General features: G+C 41.9%; 2 protein-coding genes across 4 annotated transcripts in view; one reads left to right on the top strand and one right to left on the bottom strand.

Annotated features, from left to right (window-relative positions):
• The window catches only part of COA1 (cytochrome c oxidase assembly factor 1), a 52,718-nt gene extending 44,712 nt beyond the window's left edge, over positions 1 to 8,006 (bottom strand). The window contains exon 1 of one of the 2 annotated variants that reach the window (XM_083823129.1): positions 7,851 to 8,006. Coding sequence is in view for 1 of the 2 variants with exons in the window: in XM_083823125.1 (XP_083679251.1) it covers positions 4 to 131 (128 nt within the window). In the remaining variant the exon portion in view is untranslated. Of the gene's footprint in view, positions 1 to 3; positions 262 to 7,850 lie in introns of those variants that run through there. The other variant, XM_083823125.1, reaches the window with a different exon arrangement.
• Positions 8,007 to 12,091: 4,085 nt separating this feature from the next.
• The window catches only part of BLVRA (biliverdin reductase A), a 32,234-nt gene continuing 17,414 nt past the window's right edge, over positions 12,092 to 26,911 (top strand). Inside the window, exon 1 of one of the 2 annotated variants that reach the window (XM_083823123.1) lies at positions 12,092 to 12,248. In XM_083823123.1, the coding sequence (XP_083679249.1) occupies positions 12,240 to 12,248 (9 nt within the window). In that variant the 5' untranslated portion in view covers positions 12,092 to 12,239. Of the gene's footprint in view, positions 12,249 to 21,649; positions 21,702 to 26,911 lie in introns of those variants that run through there. The other variant, XM_083823124.1, reaches the window with a different exon arrangement.

Below are 26,911 nucleotides of genomic sequence, written 5' to 3' on the forward strand. Positions count from 1 at the left end.
TACCTAAATTTGATTTCCAGGCAGAAATAGTAAATGTGTACGGGAAAAAGAAGCCTGCAACATCCAGAAAGTTCTTCTCTACCTGTAGAAAAACAAACATGGGGCAACAGAAGTTTAGGAACATCTGTCATTAAGAACTGAAGGCAGGGCTGAAGCTCAAGTCTTAAATTCTTCACCTGTCTTCTCTAGTGCCTTGATTTACCGTAACTCCATCTTACTACAAAGTTGAAGTGACATGCTTTCACATAATGGAAATGTGAGAGGTGTCTTGCAGTTCAGCTTCACAAATATTCCTGTTGCTGGGGCCATTACAAAACCTGCATTGGGAACTTATTTCAAGTCTAGACACCCGTGAAGAAAATAACTGTAAACGAATAAGAGGCTATGCACTAATGTGAGAATCCACCCTTCTCTCTCCTTTATATGGCGTTGGCTTATAAAATTAATTACTTACGTACCTCACAGAGACGCAATACTTAATTAATATTTACTAAGTGCTTTGAAATTCTCATTGAAGACATCATACCAGTGTGTATTATGACTAACAGTGTGAAAGTGATGCCAATGGTGTTGCTCAAGCAGAATGCTGGAGGGATATCTACTGAGTTTCTCATTTAAAAAGGGACATGGATATGAGGAAGGTTTAGGAAAGTGTTTTAAGACTCAGTTTATCACTGAGGAACAGGAAGAACTGAGGAGAAAGAGTGCTGAAACACTTTTCAGAGTGTGCATTATTAATTCCTGTAAAGTAAAAGAGTAAGTACCTAGCAAAAATCCTGACACCAGTCAAATACATGGAAAATGTTTTCACCAACTTCAGTGAGGTGAAGATTGTATTTTAGGATTAGCTTCTCTCATAATTTCTAAGACATGTATCCAGCATCCCATACACCGGTTTGCAACTTTGTGTGGCTGTTTGTTTACAGCTTAGGTTCAAGAAACAGCCTCATCAAGCTAGGGCATGCTTACCATGTAAAAGTAACTCCAAATCATCTTTCTACTACATCCCACATTTAGAGTAAATCTTTCCATTCTGTTAATGAATTTGGATCTGAGCTACCTATTTAAGTTGGTGGCAAAACTCTGATTAAATGGAAGCAGGGTGGAGATCACCATATATTTTGTAATGAAGGGGGGGAAGAAAACACCCTATGTGTAACAGTGGCTGTAACCCATATACGACCATAGGCTTCAGTTCATTTACTCCAAAGCCTGTGGAATTTCTGACAGTGGGGAAAATGAGGCAATGTAAATTCAAACAACGTGTTTTGTTGTTGTTGTTGGATTTTTTTAAGCAAAATATGGAACATTTGTATTTCAGAATTACTCCTTCAAGCCTAGCAGGACAGACATATACCCCACCACTTCAGGGTAAGGGAAGGAGAGTTAAAGAGCACAATTTCCACCTGGAAGCCTTACACCTGGGAAGCTTGAAGGAGAAATGCTATAAATAGTAGCAGGTAAGAGGCAGTAGGAATTAAAAGAACATCTTCCTGCATTGAGAGGAGTTATTTTACAACCAGAGTCTACATAGCCCTTAGGTATGAGACTGATTGTGCTATGAAACAAAGTTTTTATTTTTGTTTTAATTTTTAAAGGAATGAGGCTTGTTATTTATTCTATATGGGGCTATTAGTAAGCTGTTACTTACGTGTTTTTTTTGTACAAATGGTGTGTTATGGCTTCTGCTGAGTATCTCTCAATGTATTCCTATACTGCCCAGGGAATCCTAGAAGCACTGCTTATTGTAAATAATCTCTTAATATAGGCTTTACCAGTTATGCCACATGTAGAAATGTTGTACGACAGCAAGCTAGCACTTCTAAAGCAGCATTGTGACTGTGCTTTTGTCTAGACCAAATGTAACGATAAAAAAATCCCTAATATTATGCACTATGTGCTTGTGCTAACATGCTGCATCTTTATAGCTGTACTACAGGCTCTGAAGCATGTAGGTTTTTAATTTTCTCCCTGTGTGCTTGTATAGCTGTATCCACTAATGTACATCTTCTGTAAAACCCAAGGAAATGTTCCTAGATGCCAAAATTAAACTTAGATAACTGCAGCTCTAATAACTTGTGTGCAGTTCTCTGCTTTCTATTTAACAGAAGGTTTTCACAAGCTTCTTACAGCAGCTTGTGTTGTAGTTATATGTGCTGATAGTTGCTTTCCAGTCCTAGTGGAATAAGCAACATCATTCTTCCATCTAAACTCAATAGTCAAACTGGTTTGGCATATGACCTAGACCATGTTGCAGCCCTCTGAATTCCAAGGTGGAAATAAAGGGCCAAGGCAGAAATCCAGCCTACAGCTTTTATTCACTACAAGTTAAATGACTGGTATTTGGAGTCAAGTGAAAACAGTGCCATGGCACTTCTTTAGACAGATAAGCTGTCTTTTTCCTCTGAATGCTCATTAATAACATACTTGCTGGGCAACCAGTCCCATCAAACATGACAAATGTTTCTCTGCTGTCTACCTTTTACTAGGGCTGGTGATAATAGTGGGAAGGCAGCATAGAGGAAAAATGATTCTCTTGCTTGGCAAGACTGCTTTCAGGGAAAGCCCCTCCAAAGACCCTTACTTGTGCTTTGCAGGGAGCTCATTCAGAGGAGAGGCCAAAAGAATGATATAAGAGATCAATGTGTTGTATGTGAGTCAAAGATTTAGTGATACCATCCACATTGAGCTAACAATACACAGGATTTTTAAGACAACACCTTTTCCTCCCTTAAGACTTAACAAAAAGATATTTCATGGCTTGTTCTCCTCACTGAGTCCATCTACATTATCCCTGACTCTTTACCTGGTTAGCCCTGGCTTTCTTGTACTGGTTCATACTCTCCCCCCTCACTAGTAGGTTGAAGAGCATCCCAGTAGTGATCTCTGTCAAAACCAACCAAACAAAAAAAACCACCAGTATCTATATGGAGAGGAGCTGCATTACCTCTAAGCACATCTAATTGAGCCTTATTGCTCTCCCTACCACGCTTTTCATATATGCTTTCCAAAAGAGTCGATCCTTGCAGCTCTCTAAGTTACAACATTTCTGTGCCTGGTTTTAATGTTAATGTTGCTTTCACAATTCTCCTACGCCACAAACAGGACACAAATCCTTGTTTTCTTGTCAGTTTTTCTCTGACAAGACTTGCATTCCTTCCACCTATAACCTGCCACAGGAAATCTTGTTAAACAGTCTACTCACCCTGTGTTTACAAATGTCTCTTCATTCCTGAGCACTTTCTCTTCTCCCAGCTCATAAATACCCTACATACATTTCCCACCCTCAGGTGAATAATTTTTCATGTTACTTTTAACCAAATGTTGTTTAGATGAGCCTGTCTTTTCAAGCAGTCTAACTCTTGGTCTACCAACCCTTGTTTACACCTTCAATTTGTGGCATTCACCAACACCATGCAAACAGTTGCAGAGGGCTAAGACTGGGAAGGACTGGCCTAAGATTACAGAATCATGAAGGTTGGAAAAGGCCTCCAAGATCATCTGGTCCAACCATCCCCCTACCACCAATATCGCCCACTAAACCATGTCCCTAAGCACCACATCCAACCTCTCCTTGAACACCCCCAGGGACGGTGACTCCACCACCTCCCTGGGCAACCTGTTCCAGTGCCTGACTGCTCTTTCTGAGAAGAAATGTCTCCTAATTTCCAAACTGAACCTCCCCTGGCACAACTTGAGGCTAGTCCTTTTTGTCCTAAAGATGTTTGGAAATGTCAGAGATCTCGTGGATCAAACATCCCAATGGGTATTCCCATATGGGCCTTCCTTCAGGGAGAGTTCAAATAGATCCGTTCCTAATTAGCTTAACACTAGACTGATCTCTTATAATTACTGCTGGCTGTATCTACCTCAGGAAATAGTACAGGTTTGTAAATCAGAATATCTGATGCTGAGGGCTCTATATAGGTCACTGTATCCCACTATATAGGTCATGTGTGGTCAGTTTGGACTAGCTCTTGCCTGCTCTTGTGAGCTCTCCCACCCATGAGTGGGTGGGTATGGGGGCACACATGTTGCTGAGGTGCAGCTTCTGGTGGTCTATCTGAAGACTTCAAGGTCAAGCCAAAGTGCTGGACAGATATTGCTTCAAGAGCACGCTCCTGGTTCCAGCTCATTTAGCATAATCAAAATGAGCATCTACACTAGGTCTAAAATATAGATCAACACCTGCCAGACAGACTAGGAGACTGCTGCTGGCATTAATGACGTTAATCTGCATCTGGAGCATGGCACGCAGGGATGTGGAAGATTTCTATCTCTGTTAGTTAATAATGGGAGAAGCTTACAATGCTGTTCTTCAAAGCAGATACAGCTAGATATGTGAAAAATGAAAACATTCACTATTCGTGTGTCTCTAGTTTGATCTGTGAGAGGCCCTATAACAAGATGGCAGAAAACATTTTTAGCTAAAGCATAATTAGCCTTACTATGTATATTGTAGTGATTAAGCACAAGAACAACTTTTTTTGGGGGGATGAGTGAAAATACTGGGGAAGGGGGAAAAAACCCACCACATTATCTGCTATACACAAAGCATATGCAAAGTATTCTGAGACATTTCCAGAAACAAGGACTATGTAGTTTTAGCTTTAGGTATGCTGTACAATGATTTAATGAAAATATGTAAATACAAAGACAAGCAAATTACCCTGCCCTCCCTGGAGGTGACAAGGGTTTAAATATAACCGTTGTTACTGCTGTACAGTTTTTTAAAGAAAAACATCTCTATCCTCCCCAATACATAAAAGTAATCTATTGTCTAACTGTAGATGCTCTGATATCAGAAAGCATTCCTGTAATACGCTTAAAAGCAAGTAGTTGATGTCTTTTTCAAGTATTTCACAACAGGGAAAATACTAAGATGTAACACTGAACTGACAACCGTTTGTAAAATTTCAAGTTCTCTTGTGTATCAGGTAGTTTTCCAGAAGTATACTGTCAAACCATTTATAATCCTTATGATATGCTGAGCAGACAAATATAAGACCATATCATCAAGAGGTTACCTCCCACGTTAGCTTTATGGTCCTGTAACTGCTGCTTACTTACAGAAACTGAGAAACAATACAGGCTTTTTTTCTGCAACCTCCCCAGCTATGCAAAATCACAGCTCTAAATTCTAGACTGAGTCACAAACAGCTCTACAGGCAAATGGAAGAACCCATCTAAGTTCCTTTTTTCCTCTCTTTGCTCTTCCCCCAGCTTGAATATGTAGGCATATTGTGTTCATGCACATCAGTTGTTGACTTTAGCTTCTGTGGTACTTCTGCAGCTGAGAGTTGGACAAGTGGCGAGGTGTCTCAGTGCAAAAGTAGGCGTCCTTCAGATCAGTATCTCAAGATCAGGTACAATTCTCAGAACAACCACAAGTAGGGCTGCCACCAAATGATTCTCAGAGCTGCTCTAAAGGCTGTCCTGCAGACTTCCTAGGTAAGGTAGTCTGAGAAAATAAGAGAACCTGTTGTGAAATAATGCTTGAGTGGAGCTCTGGTGTTCACCAGATCAGTCATATTCACCTGTGCCTTCTAGACTGTGCCAGGTATAAACAAAAGGCCAAGTGCGGGAACAGCCATGTTGTTGGGGAGGGCATGTGTGTGCCTCTCCCTTTGTGTAAGCAGCGACAGTAAAAGCTACCTTAACTGTAGCAAAAACAACCCAGCATCAACTCTTCTTCTTTATCTTATGCTGTGGTCAGATCTGCAAAGTTAAGCATGTATCTTGCTTTTTTGCTCCTCTGGCATTATGTCAAAACCCAGAAGTTTTGTATTAGTACTTTCTCAGCCACTTTTCTATGTCAACAGACATGCAAAGCCTCTGACTTCTAGGGAATAACCAGCTTTGAAGTAAAATACATGCAGCAATAATCCATGCACACTTCATTAACTTCAGAACTGCTAAAGCAAAGTACTACTTAGAAAAAGCTGTAACATAGTAATGAAGGGTTTGGGTTTTATTTTTCTAATCCTGAAAGCTCCTTATCTCTATTCTCCATGTTTTTTCATTCAATTTACAGAAGTCCAAATTAAAGCTCATGTAACAAAAAGACACTAAGTTTTGACTAACCTCTTCACTTCCTGCCCTACTCCCTCCATGCAATTCCTTTCTTCCTTAGGGGAATAAATGCAACAACTTGAACTGCTGCATTGTTTGTTTAAGATAACAATAATTTGGGTTGCTGAAATATCCTAAACCAGCCAAATTCCGTTGAACACACAAAGTAAATGCAAAGAAAAGTTAAGATAGTGAAAGCCAGTAATTCTTTTCAAGTCTTAACTGAGACAAAGTGATCTCTAAGCACTACACTGCCAAAAGGACAGTACTTTATCTCTCGTCAACATGCATGCATCTTTTTCTACCACACCCCAGTCACATTTAAGAACCTTTAACATGGGCTACTGCAGGCAATGAAACTAGTTTACTGCTCAAATTTCAGTTGAAGCATGTCAAAACAGACTGTGTATATTAATACTGTGTATATTAATACTGTATCGAAGTGCAGCTCTAACCCTTTGCTGAAAGGGGTGCTCTTGCCCCGTGGGGGGGGCAGCTGGAGGGGTATGTCATGCCCAGAAAGCTGTGATACACTGGAAAACCAACTTTTAAAAAGCCAGCGGATGCCCAAACCCGATACAAGACGTACAGCACGATGTGCAGCAGGGCAGTGGAATAGGGCCATCTTGCTGTCACAGCCTGCTATTGCTCCAGCATGTGAAAGTCGCCTAAGGGGGCAGGCTCACTCTCGTGTCAATGCTTCGGTTTATCAAAAAACGGCACTAGAATAAGCAATCCAGCCAACTTTTGCACCCTATGCTACATGCTCTCGTGCTTCACGAGTTCACTTGGAAGTAAATAACTTAAAACCAACCGCACTGGGAGGCAGGAGGAGTTAGCTTCAGTAAGAAGGGACTGGGGGTGAGACACAGACAGACCTTGTCTCATTTAAGGATGATCAATCTTAACTGGAGGGCTTTGATTTTTAAGGAAAGATAGTAATTCCTTTTCATCATGGTGTTATAAAAACATTAAAATATGCTTAGGAATACTCATTCAAGTTGTAGTAGAATCAAAAGGCAAATTTGACTATAGTTTTCCTTGTGGGTGGATGACACAGTAACTGATCTGCTTTGTCTGCTTTAATTCTTCAAATTTCTTCTAGCTGCGCTTCTGCCATTATCTTTCCTGCAGCACACGGTATTGTGGGTCCGTGCCTGTTTTAACATCGCAGGGACTGAGTGCTGGTCCCATGGGGCAGCAGTGGGGCACCCCCTGCCTCCTCCACCCCAAACCCACCTGCATTGGAGCTGGCAGTGCACGCTGGTGTCCCTGGGCAGCACTGCCCCCTGGAAAAGGTTATTTAAGTGGGTGAAGCTACTGTTAGGGGAGACCTGTCCCCGAATCTTCTTCACAGCAACCTGAATTGTTTTTTCATTGGTTTAAGTGCAGCTCCCTAGATGAATTTGCCTCGCATCTAAAACCAGGCAATATGTACTTAAAATATAATTACCATTAACACTGTCCTGCTAATTGCACTGAGACTGTGTATATTACTGCAGTCGTTCATCCCCTTTCGTGTCCTAGACTCCTTGCTCACCAGGCATGCAGCCACCTCCTGCACTGCTTCCCCCCCGGGGTACCAGCCCGTTGCTTCCCCCCCTCGGGGTGCCACCCCGATCTCACCCCGCCACCTTTACAAATGTCTGTGTGCTTTATTCCCAATCCCCCACACACAGCCTGGGGTCCCCCTCCGCGGACAGCCACCCCGCGCTCCCTCCCTGTCGCCATTTTGTGCCCCCCTGCCCCGGCCGCCATCACAGCGGCACATCACTCACGGCAGCGGCGGGCGGGCGGGTTCACGCCTGGGCCGTGGGGGCCGCCATTGCCGCGGCCTGCGATGCTGCCAGGGGGCGCTGCGGGCGGCTGAGGAGAGGGGGAGGCGAAGCTGTGTCCGCCGCTGTGTTTAAACAAGGGGGTGGTTTGGGGGCGTTCTTCTCCCCTCTCCTTTGGGGCAGGATTGGGGGTTTCCTCGGTCTATGTCCTTTTCGGCGGGAGTGGCGGGTGTCCCGCTACCCTGACCTTGGCTGTGGGGGTGAACTGGGCGTGAGGGGGTTGTTGTGGTTGGAGGGGAGCCTTGCTTACATTCTGTATCAGGTGACAGGCAGAAAAGAGGATTTAGTTGTCTGTGGGCATGTGGCTAAAATACTGCATTTTTAAGTGTCCCCCCCAGCTGCCTCGTGAAGGGCAGCAAGGTATGTAGTGCAGGCAGAGAGTGACAGCCGTCCTGCAAACCTGTGTAAAGACAGCTGTCATGACAAAGCGCAGGCCTTGAAAGATCCTAAATCCTGTCAACTCAGAAGTAATAATCCAAAACACGCCAGAACTTTCTGCCTTGTTATGGAAGTTGCTCTTTTTTTCTGGTGCTTTATTTTCCCAGGCCAAGTCCCAAAACAAAGGATACCAGAAAAGCACCCCTATATATTAAAATGAAATTAAAAAAACACTACCAACAACAAACTATTTCTTTGTCTTTTCAACAGTCTAGAAAATTTAGATGCAAAATTGTTTGCATCTAATTTGATCAGATTCCATAAACTGAGATGCATACTTAATTACTGTTATCTTTTCATTCCAAATGTATCCCTCATTATTGTACCACAAACTGATGCCCCTGTCAGTTTATTTAGCAGGCTTTCTAGGGCTGTAACAGACCAGCACTTAGGCTGTAGCATTTGTAAAGTGTGTTTATTGCTAGATTACAGGATCCTGAGTGTTGTCTCACAATAGCCTTGATTCATCTGAAATTAAATGGTGACTGTACCCATAATTTCAGTGTGTCGTCCTGTTATTTCTCACTGTGTCATACATGCTTTGATAATACACTGCATTGCTTTTCCTGACTGAGGAGCTGAATTGAACACTCTTCTCAGTGCTGTTTTTTTCTCATCCAAATAGTTTTCAACTTATTTACATGTTTTGGCTTGCCATACTAGTGAAATAGTAGCTGCTATTGAATTCTCACAAAAACACTTAGTTTTTCCCTTCGAGGACTTCAACTAGTTACCAGACAAGTCATATCATCACAGTGACGATTATTTTGTTTTGCATTGTTTAGGTGTTCCTGACAAAAAAATTGACAAGTGGAAAAACTGCTAGGTTGTAGCAAAGTTAGTAAATGCATCTGCTACTTGCTAGGGCATGTAACACTCTTGGGTCTGTGGCAGGTGAGAGTGGGGGGCACAAAAAGACAAACAGCAAAACAAAGCAATGTGCAAATACAACAAAAAATCCAGTGAGAAATACAGGAGAACTAGAAGGGGGGTGGCAGCCCGTACCAGTGGGAAATCATCCTATGCTTGTGCAAATAAGAAGGCCTGTTAGGAGACCGTTTTGTCTGCAAAGCTGCAGGCTTTTTAACCCTCTTTCTTTCCTCACGTCTCTTGTGCCTCTCAACCGACATCAGTTCTTTGTGGGAATCTGTTACCTTTACATTCAGCGGTGGTCTGACTCCAACATACCTAATTACTCTCTAAAAAGAATCTGTTTTATACATTTCAGACCTGAAAAATGATTTTCATGCCAAAAGCTTGTCTACAGTTCTCAGCTATGCTTATGTAATAGACCTAAGTACATCTGCAAGCCTTCTCCTTGTCAGTTTGCCATCACGAAAGCTGTACAACATCCATCCAATTTTGTTGAAGTTTTATTTGTATTGAAAGATCTTCATTACTTACAGATACTTTCTTTGCCATTTTCATACCAATAGAGGAACGGACTGCTTCAGACAGGGCACTATTTGCTGCTGCTTCCAAAGTCAGTGTTTCCCCCTGTCTACAGTCACCATCCTAGGGACCCCAGCTTCTCTTGCCGTGGTGGCTGCTCATCTCACAGCCACAAATGGCTGCTCTGGAGTCCATGTCTTGTTCCTCTCCAAAGGAACAGCTCCCCAGCACTCTGATCTTGCCCAGGTTTGGAGTTAAGTGTTCGATTTGTTATCTAGCCACCTGCATAAATAAACAAACCTATGGCAGACCAAGCTTGAGGCTGTTTGCAGGGATCAAACAGCAAGCAGTGGTGCCAAAAAGCATAGTTGACCGACAAGTTTAAGCTAACCTAAATTTACAGCATGCTGGAAAGAGGCAGCTCTGCCCTTCTGTTTGGCTGCATGTTGCCACTCCCACCCTTGTTTTGGAAGCTGATCCATCTGAAAAGTGGGGATTTTTCTTTTTTTATAAGGTTAATTATGAGATCAAACAGGTTCTGGATCCTGTAGAACACATGGTTGTACAATTGATAGCACTCTTTCTGAATCTGAAGATGGAGATGCATCTGCCTCTAATCAATCCCATATGCATTATTTCATACATTCTGCTATTTGTTATGGTTTCCTATCATGTGCTAATTGATTCATTATTTTTTGCTAAGCATACAGTCACATGCTACTCATTAGCAGTCCCATATGTTGAACTCATGTTGGATACCTTTAAATGCCATATATCCTGGCCTGACAGTCCTTCTATATGCAAAACAACACATGTTGCTGACCTTCATTCATGCTTTGCACTTTAAACTTCCTGCTGCTCATTAGTCTTCTATGTAATTCTTTAGTCACACTCTGGAGCTCCTCCTTATTGCAGTTGTGTAATGACTGTAATTAGAGCTGCTGATTACATAGATCCGTGCTTTAGCCTCTGGTACTACAAAGCGTTTGAGAGGGGGAGGAAAGAATTTTGAAACACTGTGTGACATTTTTGAAACATCCAGCATAGTTATATCAGTATAAAACCTGTGTTCAGATTAAGTTATGTTAGACCGTGGCTGTCTTGCCTGTGTTATAGCTCTGTAAGTGGCACAGAAAACATGACTATAGAAAAGCAAGTGTGGCTGTAAGGAGGCTAACTGATTTCCTGACTACTTGCTGGTAGGGAAGTTAACTGGTCAGAAGAAATAAGTGAGAAAAGATTAAAAGAATGGTGTATCCCATAACCTTACAATCCCATCCTGCAGATTTTTAGAATAAATTACAGGATCTATAGCTGCAATTAATTTTTAAGCCCTAGAGAAAAGACAGACTATTTATGTTGTTACTACTTACATATGCACGACATATGTAAAAGAAATATTCCAGAAATTCCAGAAGATTTTCTGGAAACAGGTTGAATAGAACACACTTAGGTGGAAAAGATATTGTTACAGATTTCTCTGGAGTTATTTCTACTTTACATCTGAAGCAATGACTACAAAAGTGGATCCTTTGTACCTGCAGTCTGAATTTGACATGGTTTCAGGTGCTGTCATGGTCTGTGAATGCCCAACATCAGCACGGTATAGCATGAGCTGTGGAATTCACACTGTGTGTTTCATATTCTGTTTATTGCAGGAACTACTGGCCTCCAGGAAAACAGCTGCACCCACCCAGAGTTTTATCTTCCAAGCCCCCAAATGAAGCAGCTGAAAGCCATGTGGCTTGTAGATAAGAAGCACAAGTTGAGGGGGTTGTAAAGAGGCTGGCAGTAAGAGCTAGGTAAAAAGCATTTCTCCAAGGAAAAGCTGGTGCTAAAGCATGGTGCATTGCAGCCCTGGAAGCAATTTCTACAGGAAGCAGGGAAAATAGCCCTGCGTAAGAGCTCGTGTTACGCTTGGGCTGTCCCAGCAGCTACTTTGTGTGTGCAGCCTGCTTGGGCGAAGCCAAGCACAGGCTGATGTGATTGCTTTTCCGTCAGGGAGGCTTGGCACTGCCAAGACCCCCCATTTCCCTGAGCAAAGACTCAGCCTGCACCGTAATCCCTGTGGGTGCAGCTGGGTGGACAACAGGGCTGATGTACCAGCCTCTGCACAGCTGGGCTCTGGGTAGTGCTTGGCTGCGACTTAACCAGGGTCTTAACCGCAGCCTGGGCTTCTTACCCAGGGTCTTCTCCAGGTCCCCAGGGGGATGAGATGGCTGCCCCTCGCTAGCCAGGTGCTGCTTTCTCGTTATTTTCCGGGTGAGGCTAAAGCTCCTGGGCTGCCTGCCTGCCTGCAGCAGCCTTTCTGGTGCTGCAGCTGCATGCGGCGATATCCCGCCCCTATAGCGCCCTTATTGGGTTCCTGGCGCAGGGGGTGTTGCCGCAGCCATGGCAGGGCGAGCAGGGCATTGATATGCTGCTGCTGCTGCAGGGCGTTGTGTAAGAAGGAGCTGCAGGGAGCGGAGGAGAATTAAGCAGGATCACATTTCTCCTCTGTGAATGGAAGAGGTTAGTGACTATTACTTAATCCCTGCTAACAGTAATTAGGGTCTGGAAGCATCGCTGTAGTTTTCTCACTCCCCCTTCTGCCCTCCCGAAGATGGCTTGCCACCAGTTTCCCCCTCCTGTTGGGGGTTCCTGCGAGCCTGGGTGTCCCCAGGTGCTGCCCAGATCCCCCCATGCAGGGTGGGCAGGCCAGCACCTGGAGTGGGGGGAGCAGAGAGAGGAGAAGAGAAAAGCCCTTTCTTTGGAAAAACGCCCAAGCTGTGCTGAAGCAGAGAATTAGCTTATAAATGATATGGAAGTAGCCAAGTAGCATAGCAGCGTGGCTGGAGCACTGTGTGGTGAACGAGCAAGAGTCCACTCCAAGCCTCTTCTACAAGGTGTCTGCTGGGCTTGTTTGCAGGAGTGCTCAGCTTCCTGCAAACCCCATTAAAATCCGTGGTTACTGCAGGTGTCTGATACCCCCTTTGGAAACAGCAGCCCCATGCCCTTGCTCTACCTTAGGTCACCTGTGTGGAGATGATATTCTCCTGTGTTGAAAAGAATGTGATGGATGGGGCCATATTCCAGACCACCTTTGGTGGGAAAACAGCGATTCTCATCTTCTCAGATACATTATAGAATCCACGTGTAAAGTTGGCACTTTATTAATATTACTTTATCCTCTAGCCACGTCTGTCACTTACCTCTATCTTAACAAAAAAGACCAACCAAACAAAAACAACAATCAAGCCATGCATTGTAGCTCAGTCTACTCACAGAAAGAGAGGCTCAGCCTTTATATAACTTTCCTGGCATCATGCTGAACTTCTGCGTTGGAGGTTGTTCAAAAAATCAAGCTAGTGTTAATTAGGGCAGCAGTTTATTGAACTGACTTTGTGTGAAATCATTTTTATCAAACTCCTTCCATTGGTTTGCCAAATTAATTTTCCTGGATTGAAGATAGTCATTCAGCTGTTAGTTCTCTGACTCCAGTTGCTAACACAGAATGACACCATGCCAAAAATCAATAACATAGTTCTTGAGAGTCTTTCTGTCATTTGTGTGAATAATGGGCAAATAAAGACAAATCTGTTTCAATAATACAAATCCAACCTGAAGTTTAGTCTTCACAAAATGAAGAGCAATAGTTAAATGTTTAAAACTATCCTCAGATAACTAAAAGGAGACCAAGTTAGCTAAATATCCTTCACAGATTTTTATGTTAAGAACTAATAATATATTCTAAGCAAATACACAAGTTGGTGAAATAAAACTAATAGTGCTCTATATCAAAACTTCATTAATCAGGGTATTGTATTGTTTTGGTTGGAAACTGACAGCATGAAACTTCCTTCAAAATGCCAAAAGACTTAAGTTAAAGTTTGTTAACTGAACAAATGTTTAGCAAACACTTGTTTGCTAAAGTTAAAAATGAATAGGAAATATAACAAAGCCTTAGTTAAAGTCTTACTAAAACTATTGTCACAGGCAGTGGATGAATCTTAGACATTCCATAACTGGTATTTTAAATATTTAAGTATTTAAAATATTAATGATTAATATTTCTACTATAGGATCAGGGAACTTCCCTTATACTTGAGGGCTAATGTATTCTGGACTTGTCCTGCTAAATTCACATGGATGTTCTCAACAGACTTTTTTCTAATACCAACCTCACAGTTTCTGTAGCAAGTGAGCTCAGTTACTGTTTAGAAGCAACTGGAGTTTAAGTCAATGCAGTATGGTTTGTGTTATCCTTATAGGAAGGGCTGTACATATTTTATATAGCTAAAGAGGAGAATCAATCTATTTTTCAGGGTTTTTAGTGTCCTTATTACTTTACAAATTGTGGTGCTAACCAGACATTTCAAGAATAAACAAAAAACAAAGCACCACATTCAGTTTTGAGATAAGTCATTTTAAATATCAAGGAACCAAGCTTTTCTTTTAAATGAAGGATATCTGCAATATTGATTAGCTTCAGAAACTAAGCCCAGCAGATGAGAACTGGATGAAAGAACAGCCGTTTCATCTATGTACTGAAAATTAACTGTTCATATTGAAACAAGTGAAAATGAACAAAAAAATGAACTGACCAGTTTTTGAATTAAAACTGGAATCACTTCCTATTTTGTGCTTGAATATCAGAATTTCAGATGCAAGAATGAAATGCACACTGGCTTTTTTTTAATGGTAAATCTGAAGTCACCTCAAGTTTCCTGTGGCTGGTGGGGAGTATATATTGCATGCACTTCTGTGCAGATTTGTTTTAAGAAGTGTCAGTAGGTGTTTTCCGTCATTGCTGATAGGGTCCATTGCAATTTTCTCTGTGCTGCCCTCCTTGGTCAGGTAAGCAGCAGTCAGGCACAGGATGTAAAAGCAAACCAAAGCTGGAAACAAGTGGAGAAACTAAGAGAAAGGGCTTGGGTAGGTGTTGGGGTCTGCAGTGGGCAAATAACTACCCAGGGGGAGAAGTTCCTTTGTTTGACATATAGTTGCATCAACATACATGGGGCCAGGAATAACTCTATCAGCTCTAATTTTCAGGCAACCGTTTATCTTTCTGAAGCTTGCAGTTAGTGCTCATTGTAGTAAAAGGACTTGCTCAATAAAGTACAGTATAAACATAAGGCATCAAAATGGTTACTTCATTGAAAGGGGAGGGAATGGGGCTTACAGAAAAACTGTCTGAAAGCCAAGGCACTTAGCAGCTTAATCCTGTGTTAGAAAAACATTGAATGTATACATGCCCTGTTATAAATTGGTAGATCAAAGGTTGCTGAGGCGCTGTCCCCCTGATCTGGAGCCAGCCTTGAGTCATAGAAAGTGTTCTTATGCATGTTGGGCCAATCTATTGGGCTTGCACCTGGAAACCTTATAAAATAAGTGCAATTATAATAAAAATATAAAAATACGTTTGACCTGTTTCTTCTCAACTAAACAAAAAGAGCTTTGGCTTTTTTATGTGAACTTAAGCATCCCCTACACTAACATTTGCAACCCAGACAGAGCTCTACTGTGCTAATTGGAAAAAACTGCAGAAAACACACCTGAGTGGGAAAGATAATGAAATGGATTTGCTAATCCTGTTATTCCAGATGAGTGGAATCCACCATGTAAAAGAGAACCGAATTTTCCTTAACAATATGAGTTCAACAGCATAAAAGAAGTCTCTCTGTTTCTATTTTTTTCCCCCTTAGTATAGCATTATAAGCCAGTTAGAAAGACCCTGGCTTGGTGTTGTGGTTTAACCCGGCTGGCAGCTAAACACCACACAGCCGTTCGCTCACCCTCCCCCCTCCCTCTCTGGGATGGGGGGAGAGAAACGGGAAAGTGAAGCCTGTGAGTTGAGATAAAGACGGTTTATTAAGACAGGAAAATAATAATAACAATAATAATAATAATAGTGATAATGGTAATAGTATTAACAATAATAATGTGTAAGAAAACAAGTGATGCACAATGCAATTGCTCACCACCCGCTGACCGATGCCCAGCCTATTCCCGAGCAGCCAGCCCCCCCACCCCGGCCAGCCACCCCTATATATTGTTTAGCATGACGTCAGATGGTATGGAATACCCCTTTGGCCAGTTTGGGTCAGCTGTCCTGGGTCTGTCCCCTCCCAGCTCCTGCTGCACCCCCAGCCTGCTCGCTGGCAGGACAGAGCAAGAAGCCGAAAAGTCCTTGGCCTGGTGTAAACACTGCTCTGCAACAATTAAAACATCAGCATGTTATCAGCGCTCTTCTCATCCTAATCCAAAACATAGCACCCTACCAGCTACTATGAGCTACTTAACTCTGTCCTAACTGGAACCAGGACACTTGGGCAACTAGAGTTTCTGTTATAGTAACTATCCTAAATGCCAAATTAAAGGCTGTACTGTGCTTGTTAATAAAGAAAGCCATTCTAGTAGCTCAAGTAATGTTACTATGTTTATTAGCTTTTCCTCTTAGTGAAATGTGTAGGCAGAAAGGGATCTTTACCGTCTTGCTGCAACCTTTGTTCTGTGAGTGAGAGCAGATGAAAGCTGCCAGAAAGAATATAGAATTATTAAATAATCACATAATTCCTAAATGAGAGAGAGAGAAGTGGTACAAGATGTGAGGGAAAGAGTTGAGACCGTAGTCATTCTCATTGAAACGCCATGGATGTTTTTAGCCATGCTAAGAGCTGTAAAGCCTTGTGAACCTTTCTGTTTCTGGGGAGAGCAGCACTTAGTCACTATTTACTGTCTTTTGCAGGCTCCAGCACAGATCAGCAACAGAAGACTGGTTAGTCTATTATTTGGTGATGAATATAGCGACTGCACTGGCTTGCTGGAGCTTGTCTTTGGAGTAATTAGTTAATTTTTCTCAGGCACAGCACAACTGTGTGCAGCTGGAAGTGGAATCAGTATGTCTGTATAAATCTCTGTGTTTAGTCTTAGTGACAGATACAAACATGTAAAGGACTGAGGTTTTGTCCCTGTCAAATCAGGTTCATAACATACAGATGGAGAAGGTAATTCAACTCCTGGCCTCTGCTGTCTTCTAAAGCTGTGATTCTTTAGTGGCAAAAATCTGTGAGGAACTTGCAGAAAAGGATAAAATTCAGTGACAATCAGTGACAATTCATTGTTAAATGATGAGGTTAGAATAAACTGGAGTTGATACAGTTCTGGCATTGGAAGTGACCATGGACTTTGTCTGCTTCTGTTCTTGGTATTCAGTGTAAGAAAAATGGACATGTATTTTCCTAACTATGCAGTACTTGCATTTGCAGTTTGAGTAGTCTTGGATGCAGGGTCTCAAAAACAGGCCTGAGATGTCTTAGATTCATTGAGACTAGTGATTAGTGGAAATGGTTGCTTTGGAAAACACGTTTTTTCGTTGGAATTTGTAACATGGCAACAGCTGAGCAAAACTCCAATTTTGAAATCTATTTTACATTTACTTTCTTGCCTTGTAAAGTAGAATAGCTATCCTTGCATTTAGCCCAGAATTTACAAAAATAAGGCATACTATCTGTTCTTATGTGTCTGGCATTTGTGAAGAGGTCTTGAGACCAAAGGCTGTTGAATAAATCTTTTCAAAATAAACAGGCCGTTTGCCTGACTCTGATTACTGTTTAAAAATAACAGTATTCTGACAGGTGGTGCCAGCCCAGTCCTTCCTGGGTAGGTCTTGGTGACAACTAACCTGGTCTAATAATATTTGCAATATTGATGCAACGAAAACACAGCAAAATAATCATAAGAACATACAAGGTGGTCTGTTAAATGAGACTCAAGAGTGGCTGGATGGCAGCTGGTCCTCTGTCAGAGAGAAAATAGATTCACATCCCTTCTCCTCTTGCTCTCTGAACAGGAAATGTGGCAACACAATTGCTCCAAACCCAGTTTTCCTGGTAGACTCCACCAGAAAGGTTGCTGCTTTCTCAAGAGGGCAGAAACAGGGAATACAGTCTTTATTCCCTGCTCGCTACAAAGGAGGGTCAATTTTGCACCGGGGAAATGTGCTGCACTTTTTTTCCCCCTAAATGCAAGGCCAGCAGTTTTCTTCCTTTCATGTACTCAGGTTGAGAGAGCACTTTTCAGAAAAATTGCTAGTCCTCAGCAGCTTAGCACCATCCCCATCAGCTGGCTGATATCTTCCCAGGTGCAAATGGCCCATAATATCGGAAACAAACTATTCTTGTTTTTAAAGTATGGGAGCTAAATTCCTCCTATCCTAGGTGCTGCTAAGATACCAGCTCCTAAAGAAGCATGAAGGTGGTGCTGGTAACCTAGGAGAAGTAGCCATTAAGCTTCATTTGGTTAAACAACTACTAAATGAGTCTTGAACTCTTCAGCATTCATCTTTGGGTTCCCATGCTACAGAGATGGACTTCTTCATCATGAGGCTCGTCATGAGTTGTGAGAACAAAAATAAGTTCAAAGTACATTCCTTTACAGTGTGCTCATTATTGCATTTAATTTCTAGCCCTTTCATGACCTTATTTTTGCTTATGTGCCCATCTGGAATAAACATTCCTATTCTAGACTGTGGAACCAAAATCTCTATGGTCAGGGGAAAAAACATCCAGCCTGAATGCAGGTTAGTCGAATACCTTGTGAGTCTGGCTCACAAGACATTGTTTGGCTGCAATGTTATACATTTTCCCTTGTTCTGTTAGATCCTAACCAAAGCAAGGATGTGGACTGGGAGGACTTAACATTGCGGACAGTTATTGGTTACATATTCTGATTTGCTGAGGCTAAATTACCTTCTTTATCTGCAGGCGTCTGACCATGGGAGGGAAGAGCAGAGGTTTAGTTTCTGATACCTTACGCAGGAGTCTGTAAAATAGTGACAACTTATAAATACACATGTGCAGTGGTTGTGTTTATGATACTAATGTAGGATACCTCGTATTTTTCTTTTTCTAATGATCAAAAAATGACATGATTTGTCTGAAACGCGTTTTGTAGAGATGCCACAATCTTGCCTGAAATGTGAGTGACTTAAATATTAGAAATTAGTCTTACACAGTGAGTTTCTTAACCAGAACCTCAAAATGCTTGTTAAGTTATGCTAACAGAAGACAATGAGAAAAGAAGGTATTAAAACTGAAATTTTAAAAAGCTGCAAGGCTGAAGAAAGTAATGAGCAGGATTGCTGCTACATTATAAAATACCATTTATGTTACCATTGGTAGCATAGGATGGTAGTGGTTCAATACAACCACTTGCCTTTTTTTAGAACTCAGTGACCTCTTTAGCCACTTAAAGGAATGGTGCAGTTAAGGAAATGAACTTTTGAAAGAGAATAGAGCTCTTTTCTTGTAAAAGTAACTGTTAAATCTTTTCACCAAAATACTGAAATACATCCACTTCATTTTCCTGCAATAAAATCTGTGTAAGAGAAAGATGTCTGTATTTACAGAAGAAGCTATTCACTTTGGAAATATCTTGCTTCCATGATCCAGTTCTTTTTCTACCTCTCTTACAAGGTATATTGCCCTCTTACAGTGACCTGAGTATTGCTGGCTCCTGAACATCTGTGGTAGTTGCTTCAATTGTTGCAAAGCTAGAGAGTTTTGCCCATCCTGCCTTCAACAGGATATTATCCAGCTACTCAGCCACAGTTGTTATAGTAAAATACTGGTGCGCATTTAGTAAACCTATTTGGCAGAGGAAATGGAGGGTGAGTTCTTTCGTTCTGATTACATGACCATACTGGTTTGTGTATTGAAAATATTCCTCTAGGCAGGCCATCAGTTTCACTAGAACTGTTCTGCTCCACATTCTTGAAGGTGGATTGTTAGGTGTAAAGTTTTTTTTTTTTTTTTAAGGTAATTCATTAATTATAGATATTTGTACAGAGATTTTGGAGGGGGTTATGAGTTTTGTAGGTGCTGCCATCAGCTTCACTGATCCCAAGTCAGTGAGATTTAACACAGTATTTAGAACCTACTATGCTATATTGTATATAATGTCAATACACTGGCACAATCCATCCTGTATCCTCCAGATAACATTACTGTGTGGACCCAACCATCCAGTCAGGTTATCATTTATAGTTAGTTTTGTATTCATGACACATGGCCATGCACAAGACAGAGATATCTTATCTGTGAGTTGCAACAGACATTCATTTCTCTTTAGATGTGTTTTGAATATTAGTAGTTGTTGGAGAGGGTCGAACCTAGGAGGATCTTCTCTTTTGCTTGTGGTTGGACTCAACTTGATGGCTGTTTTTAAGTCCGTTTGAAGACTTTGTCTAGCAACGAATCTAGTGATGTTGGGCTGTGAAAAGGCAGTTATAAATTGGAACCATTTTGTAGGTCACTCTTTTGCTTGTTTTCTTGTAATAGTTTCAATCTCCGGGTTGGCACACTTGAAGGTTCAGGTCTAGGCATGCTCAGAACTGTCTGACTGTACAGGTAACCCAAAACTTCTGGGTAATTCAGATATCTGCCTGGCATATAAAACTGCCTCTCTGCTTGTAGAAATCTCAGGGTTTGATGGGGGTAGACCTAGAAATTAGGAGATGCAGAATTTGCTTTTGAAATGTCTCTGGTTATACACAAAGCACTGTTCCTCATAAAATTTTTCATGAGACTTAATGTGAAGTTCAGGTACTGTGGGAAATATACTTTCATAGAATCCCTGTAATCTTTGTATAAAACTTATTAAAAATTATCTTCTTTTTTTTTTTTTTTTTAATCAGTGTGATATAAGTGGAGTACCGAACACTCCCTCTAGTGGCTGATATGTCTGTAAATGTTTTTTTCAGTTTCTTGGGTTAGTTTTAACAGAAGAGTAGCATGTCAGGACTGCTTGACTGCTAAATCAGATTCATGAGAGAAAAGGCTAATGGCTGGCTTGTACGCTTCTTGAGTGCTATGATGGTCAATAGCATGAAAAATACTGGGCTGTAAAGTTAGGAGGGATTTGAGTTACCTCAGTCGTTGCTGTTAATTCAAGAGCTGTTTTTTTCCCCACAGTCAAGCAGTTGCTGTCATTGGTACTTTTTCAAATTTTAATGGAAATTGAGAGCTTCAATTGCATTTTTCAGGCCCTACCGAGGAGTGGTAGACTGATAAAGTGGCAGAGGTACTAGCCACTGCATGAATCATTTTTAAGATTACAATGTTATGCAACGCATTATCTAATTTTGAAGTCATCTTAATCTAGTTATAAAACAATCAGTCACTACCAATTTATTTTAGAAGAGTGAAAACACTTTCCTAGGGTAGGGGAAGAGAAAGTCAGCCAAAAAATACACTTGCCTGGCCAGCTGCAGTTATCTGACCAGTTTCAGACAATGTGTATGTTGTTTGCTCTAAAGAGAATGTAAGGCAGGCCTCTGGTGTTATGAGTTGAAATGCTAATGATGGACACAGGGTTTCATCAGCCATGGTATATCTTTATGGTGACTGCAGCTTGTAGCAGGCGTGCTGGCTTTTTGCTTTGGGAATTCTCAAAATAGGCCAGCTTGTCACAGAGCTGGGATGCAGTGACCTTTGGTGGACCGGAAGATAGGTATCATCTATTGGGTTTAGTCTGTAAAGATATTAAAAGAACATGCTGGTGGCTGGGTATGTGCTTTGTTCGTGTGCCTACTAGTATTACAGTTAGCAGCAAAAGCTCTTATTTCTTAATGTACTTGTATGAGTATTCTCATTTATCAATGGGATTACTCATGATTAAAACTAAGCATGCATATCATTCCTTGTAGGGCTAGGATTTCAGATTAATTTAGCAGCCAGAGAAAGGAAATAAGAGTTTTTTTAATGTTGTACTTTATATTGTATTGTTTTAAATGGATATTTGAATACAAAATGTGGTTATAGCCACCATTCTAGATGTCTGATCTGTGTGGGATTTCCTGCAGCAAACAAGAAGAACAGAAGCTGTAATAATATCAACTTCTTACATTGCATTTGTCATCAGTAGGTCTGAGGGTTCTTTGTGGAAGAGATTCCCCTTCTGTGGAATTGGGAGGACTGTCAGGTAAGGGGATGCAATTTGCTTGCTTTAGATCAACCAGCAAAATTCTGGGAGAAACTAAGAATACAGCCTGGAAATACAGCTTTTCTGCATCTCGCTAGCCCAGTTCTGCGTTTGTTATGCCCTCTGAAGAAGAGTGCTTATAGGAAGAACGACGGTAACTGAGGGGTAGATGCAGTACTTGAAAATATATTTCAGAGCATTTTTTCTGCTGTGGTTTATCATCATTCAGTTGTTTTGCAGCAAAGGCTTGAAAGCCACTCCTGGCATTGAAGTTAACCTGCAAAGCACTCCTGTATCTATCAAATGAGGTGGAGGCTGTGCCTCACAGAGCCTCTTACCTCTGTAGGTGAGACAGTGAAAACAAAATGAGCAGCACAGAAAAGGAATGGAGTGCACTGAGGTTACTTGGCATTTCCCATGTCACTGCCCTGTCAGCTACACCTCTTGTGATTAGCTGTTAATAAAGCTTACCTGCAAAATGCAGGTGTGGATGCGTAGTCTTCCAATTTTTTTTTATTTTTTTTCTTGGTAGAACATGGAAAACTCTCAATTTTTGGAAGTGTAAGAGTCGGCACAGAACAGTCTTTGTAAGAAAGAGGTATTTTGAAAGAGTCTCAGCAGTTAGTGTTCAGCTGCTTAGCTGTGTGAAGACTTTGGCTTTATTGTCGTTCAGGGAAGCTGGGGACACAGATGGATTTAATGCCTACATGGGTGTTAAGCAGACAACGTTGGAAGATGCATTTTGGGGGAAGGGCAAGCAGTTACTGGTGTTTCATGCCATTTTTTTTCTTTGAGTTAGGATTAACTCAGGGCTATTTTCTCTAGTCTGTGTTCTGGCACAGATGAGAATTTTAGCAATAATATTGTTTGATCCAATGGAAAAACAGGATCTGTCAATTGCTGATAGCTCCATATCACAGCTCATTCTCCTGAATGTTCATCTAAAAATGGACTTCACTACAAATAAATTGACAGTTATCTCTGAAAATATTCTTCTCTTATTCTACTACCATGTACAAATTCACTTTCAAAAATTTTTCTAGCACATTAAAGCCCCAAAGAAACTTTTGGGATTGTTTGTGGCTCTCTTTCCGTTAGTCATCTACTAATCAGCCACAGCCCTTTGGTTAAGTAATAGCTGTGATGAGGCTGCAGTTAGGTGGAATTGTTTATTTACCCACCAGAAGTTTCACAAGACTCTGATTCACTCCAGAGTATTTCCTGGAAACTCAGCATTGTAAGGTGGTGGTGTTTTTTATGGCTTATTTTTATAAAATAAAAACGGGAGCCCTTCATGTCTTCCTCTTAATTTTTTTTTGGGTGCCCAAAGGCAAGCTCATTTCTTTCCTGGGTAGCTTCAGCATTGGCAGTATAGGTATATCCAAAAGGAGTTTGTTGCCTGTAGAAAACAGCTGCATCAAGCAAAGCACTTACCCATGGCCAGCCATTGAAACTGGCCATATACAGCACCACTCTGACCATCCTCTGCCTGCCCCCCCCCCCCCCCCGTTGAAATAATATCATTTATCCCATGGCAGGGATACAAACAAAAAGAACCAGATTGAGAACAACTCTAGTTTCTTTGTGCATCTCTGTCTCTGGGACTCCATCTCAGGAGTGTTATTTGCCTTGTTTTTTCTCTTCTGACTAGTGACCAAATCTGAACCATAAAGGGTGACTACAGATGGAAGAAGGGCAACTGGACAAAGTGATTATTCATGCTCACACATGCACGTCACAGCACTTCTGATTCAGTCCCCCACTGGGTGGAATATGAAATGTATTAGATACAGCTTCTTCCAATAGGTTGCACAGTCTTACGAGTTTTGTGAAACGGTTTTGCTGCCAGTATGGAGTTGCAGGATGTGGAGAGCAGCCTCACCATGACGTGAGTCAGGACAGCTGTGGACTCAGGAGTTGGCAGAGTTAGCTTGCAGGAGTATGTTTTAATAAAATTTTCCTTTCTACTCAGGTATTAATTCTGGAGACAGTATATCAGTTACAAGTGCAGTCATTTATTATTAACTGTCACTGCATTTAGTAAAGGTGTTTGGCACCTGTAACACAATGCCTGGCCAGATCTCAATAGGAATACATCAACTTCAACCTTGGCACCTAGCTGGAAAACCAGATTTTAATCAGAAAGCCTGGGCAAACAAGCCGACATAAATGTGAAATGATATAGGTGTGTTATTCAAATGGCTTTTAAAAGCCAGGAAGGAAAGCCTGCCCTGGCTGTTTCCAGGGTACAGTGGTGCCAGTCAGGATGAAGGACCGTCTTCTGATGGCAGGCCGCTGTGAGAGTTGGCATCCCAAAGCTGTAACTCTCCTACCAGACCCTGTGTGCCTGCCAGGAAACTGCGGCCTAGACTGCGATAGCCAGAGAGAGGGATGTTAGAGATGGAGGCAATTGGGGAGGGTTGGCTGTTACCAGCAGTTCAAGGACAATGTAAGTGGTTGGTCTAAGACTGTTAGGTCTAAAATTTTTCCTCTGAAACATGTGGGCTGTAAATGGGCTTGGCAGGTTTTAGAGAGAATTTCTCCATGGCTCTCGTTTTACATTCATTTCATTCTAGAGGGAAGTAACGAAGTGACGGTGTTGGGTGTTGCCTTTTTGAAAGCCTCTTTCTTCCAGCAGGATTTTAGGTTAAAGCTAAGGCAGAGCAAAACCACAAACTTCCCCTCTAGCACGTCAGTATTCAAACAATTGTTTTCTTCATCTACGTCTGCTTTTTCTTCAAATTCTGCCTTTAGTTAGGATTGTTGAAGCCAGTGTTGGGACTACTTCAGGTCTACTTCTAACTTCTACATACTCTGTATGTGCTGGAGTATTCCTTAAGCACGTGCAAAAGTTAAAGTGAGTAAGTAGTTTCCTCTGGAGCAAAGTGTATTTATGCCTTTGAATAATCTGCTAGATTGGAGTATTTGTGCAGCTCTTCCCTTTTCTAAAGAACACCAGCAAAAGCCACACTGTTCAGCTTCTGCTTTCTGTGCTCCAGGCAGAGGCGTCTTGCTGTGAGCAGACAATACGAGAGTAAGACCTGGTGGTACAGGTGGTAACATGTACCAACATCCCAAGTACAGCATCTGCCAGGGCTGGCAGATACCATCTGGGTATTTGAAATAAGAGATGTAGGGCTGGAAGTGTCCTCAGTGTTTCAACTTGCCCATTTTACAGTGACTGCTGTCGTCTGTCCGGGGTTCTCTTAAAAACCTCTATTGAGGAAAGTACCACAACCCTTGTCTCCAGGCTCTGCTGCTGTAACAGCAAAAACATTCGCTGTGATGTCTAATCACAAGTCTGGTGCAAAGGAAGCTCTGGAGAACTTCCTCAGTCCAGCCTGGGTTATGTTAGGAGAAAATGCTGGGCTAGATCTGAAAGGGAACGGACCTGGTGCAGCTTCGTGTCATCAGGTGCAACCAGTAGTGGGGCTGAAAATGTATTCCCAGTCAGCACACATAGAGCACACATGTATACCACATATACACGTGTATGTGGCTGGCCACACAGATCACAATCAGGCACTCGGAGCACTTGTATAAACACAGCACCAGTGGCCTCATCCTGCTCCTCTCTGGCTGAGCAGGATGGAGGTCTGCTAGAGATAATATATATACATTTGCATACATCCACCTTGTACAAGGTGGATCCCTTCAGCAGCTGGGCTCAGATGCTCAGCCTGCCCGGTAGCTGTTGCTGTATCCCAGTCTCCCCAGTTGCTGGCGTCTGTGTGCATGAATTCTCCCTTTACTCTTAGCAGGAGTGGGAGCTGGCTGCACATCACTGGCGATTGTATTCTGTGTTTGTAATTGGTAGGAGGGACGTGATAACTTGTCGATGCTCTGGCTCTAGAGAGTTAAAGGTTTAATGTAAGCAAAGATATGACCGCCTATAGAAGGGGACACTGGAGAGAGTGAAAATTCCCAAAGAATAACTGTGGAAATCAAATGATTCAACTGTTGAACATGCAAAATTGAATTAACCTTGAAAGTAGTATTTTCAGATTAAGTACTTGTATGCGAGGTTTCTGCTTCTCTTAAGATATGTGTGGCAGTAGTGTGGTAGTCATTTGAAATGGCACACTTAAAAAGATCAGACTGGAATTGTTCCAGGAAAGCCTCCCACATCAATATTAAGGTGATATTAGTACTGCAGGTGACACTGAAAGCAAAATGTTTTGATTTCTGATGTGATTCACTCATTCATACCTTTTGGAAAACTTCTGGAAGAACGTGTAAGGCTTTACTGAAATACTCAATATGTCATGGTACCTGTCCCCATCCTGTAATGTCTAGACATGGCATGAAAAATATTTAATAAATATGGAGATAATTCTTAAGTTCTGGCTGTTATCTTGCCTCTGCACTGGCTTTGCATAGCTTTAGTGATGTTGCACAACATGGAGGTAAGGTCTCACTTCCCTAAAGCTTTCTTCTTTGTGTGTGTTAGCAAGTTCTTTGAGATGTAAGGGCTGAAGTCCTGCTGTGATTGCACAGGGGAGGAATTTGCTCTGCGACTGATCCCTTTGGGCAAACTCCATTGCCTGTTTTGCTGCTGAATATTCCTGTTTTACTGCTAAATTTTCCAAGAATACTTAGGTATAGGGCACATTTTGCTACAGAGCTGTCTAGATCTATCCAATGGAGGAAACAAGCGGTGCAAGCACAGAAAGCTCCACAGAAAGCAGGGTGGTGATGGGCTGACGATTTATGTGTGGCATAAATGAGCCTCTTCAGCTAGATGCTTTTCTTGGCTCAACTTCTGTGTCATGCAGGGCTCCTGGACCAGTCTGCAGCCACCGTGCCCCTGGTTCAGAGAGGACCCTTTGTGGGTGCTGGCAGGGCAGCCTGCGACCAGGCCAAGGTGGCTGCCACTGGGTGGTGAGGGGCACTCTTCAATCGCAAGCAGTGAGCACGAAGAACATCCCTTCCTAATCTTCTCACCAGCCCCTTTGCTTTCATACAGACTGTTAGGAGGGGCGAGGGTAGAGAAAAATGCTTTTGGGTGCTGGCTGATACACTGTTATATCACTTTTTGGATATTTTTTTCTAAGCCTACAGGAGCCAAGGTTCAGCAGCCTTGAAATCTTTTTGTCAGAGCTTTAACTGAGGTCATGGGTTTTAAGAAGGCGTGGAAGGTAGGCACAGCAGTTTGTGGTTTGGGTTTCCCCTTTCATCATTTTTGTAATTGAAAGATAACTGCAGCTGTT

This window comes from Anser anser, assembly GCF_964211835.1.
Source record: "Anser anser genome assembly, chromosome: 2".
NCBI lineage: Eukaryota > Metazoa > Chordata > Aves > Anseriformes > Anatidae > Anser > Anser anser.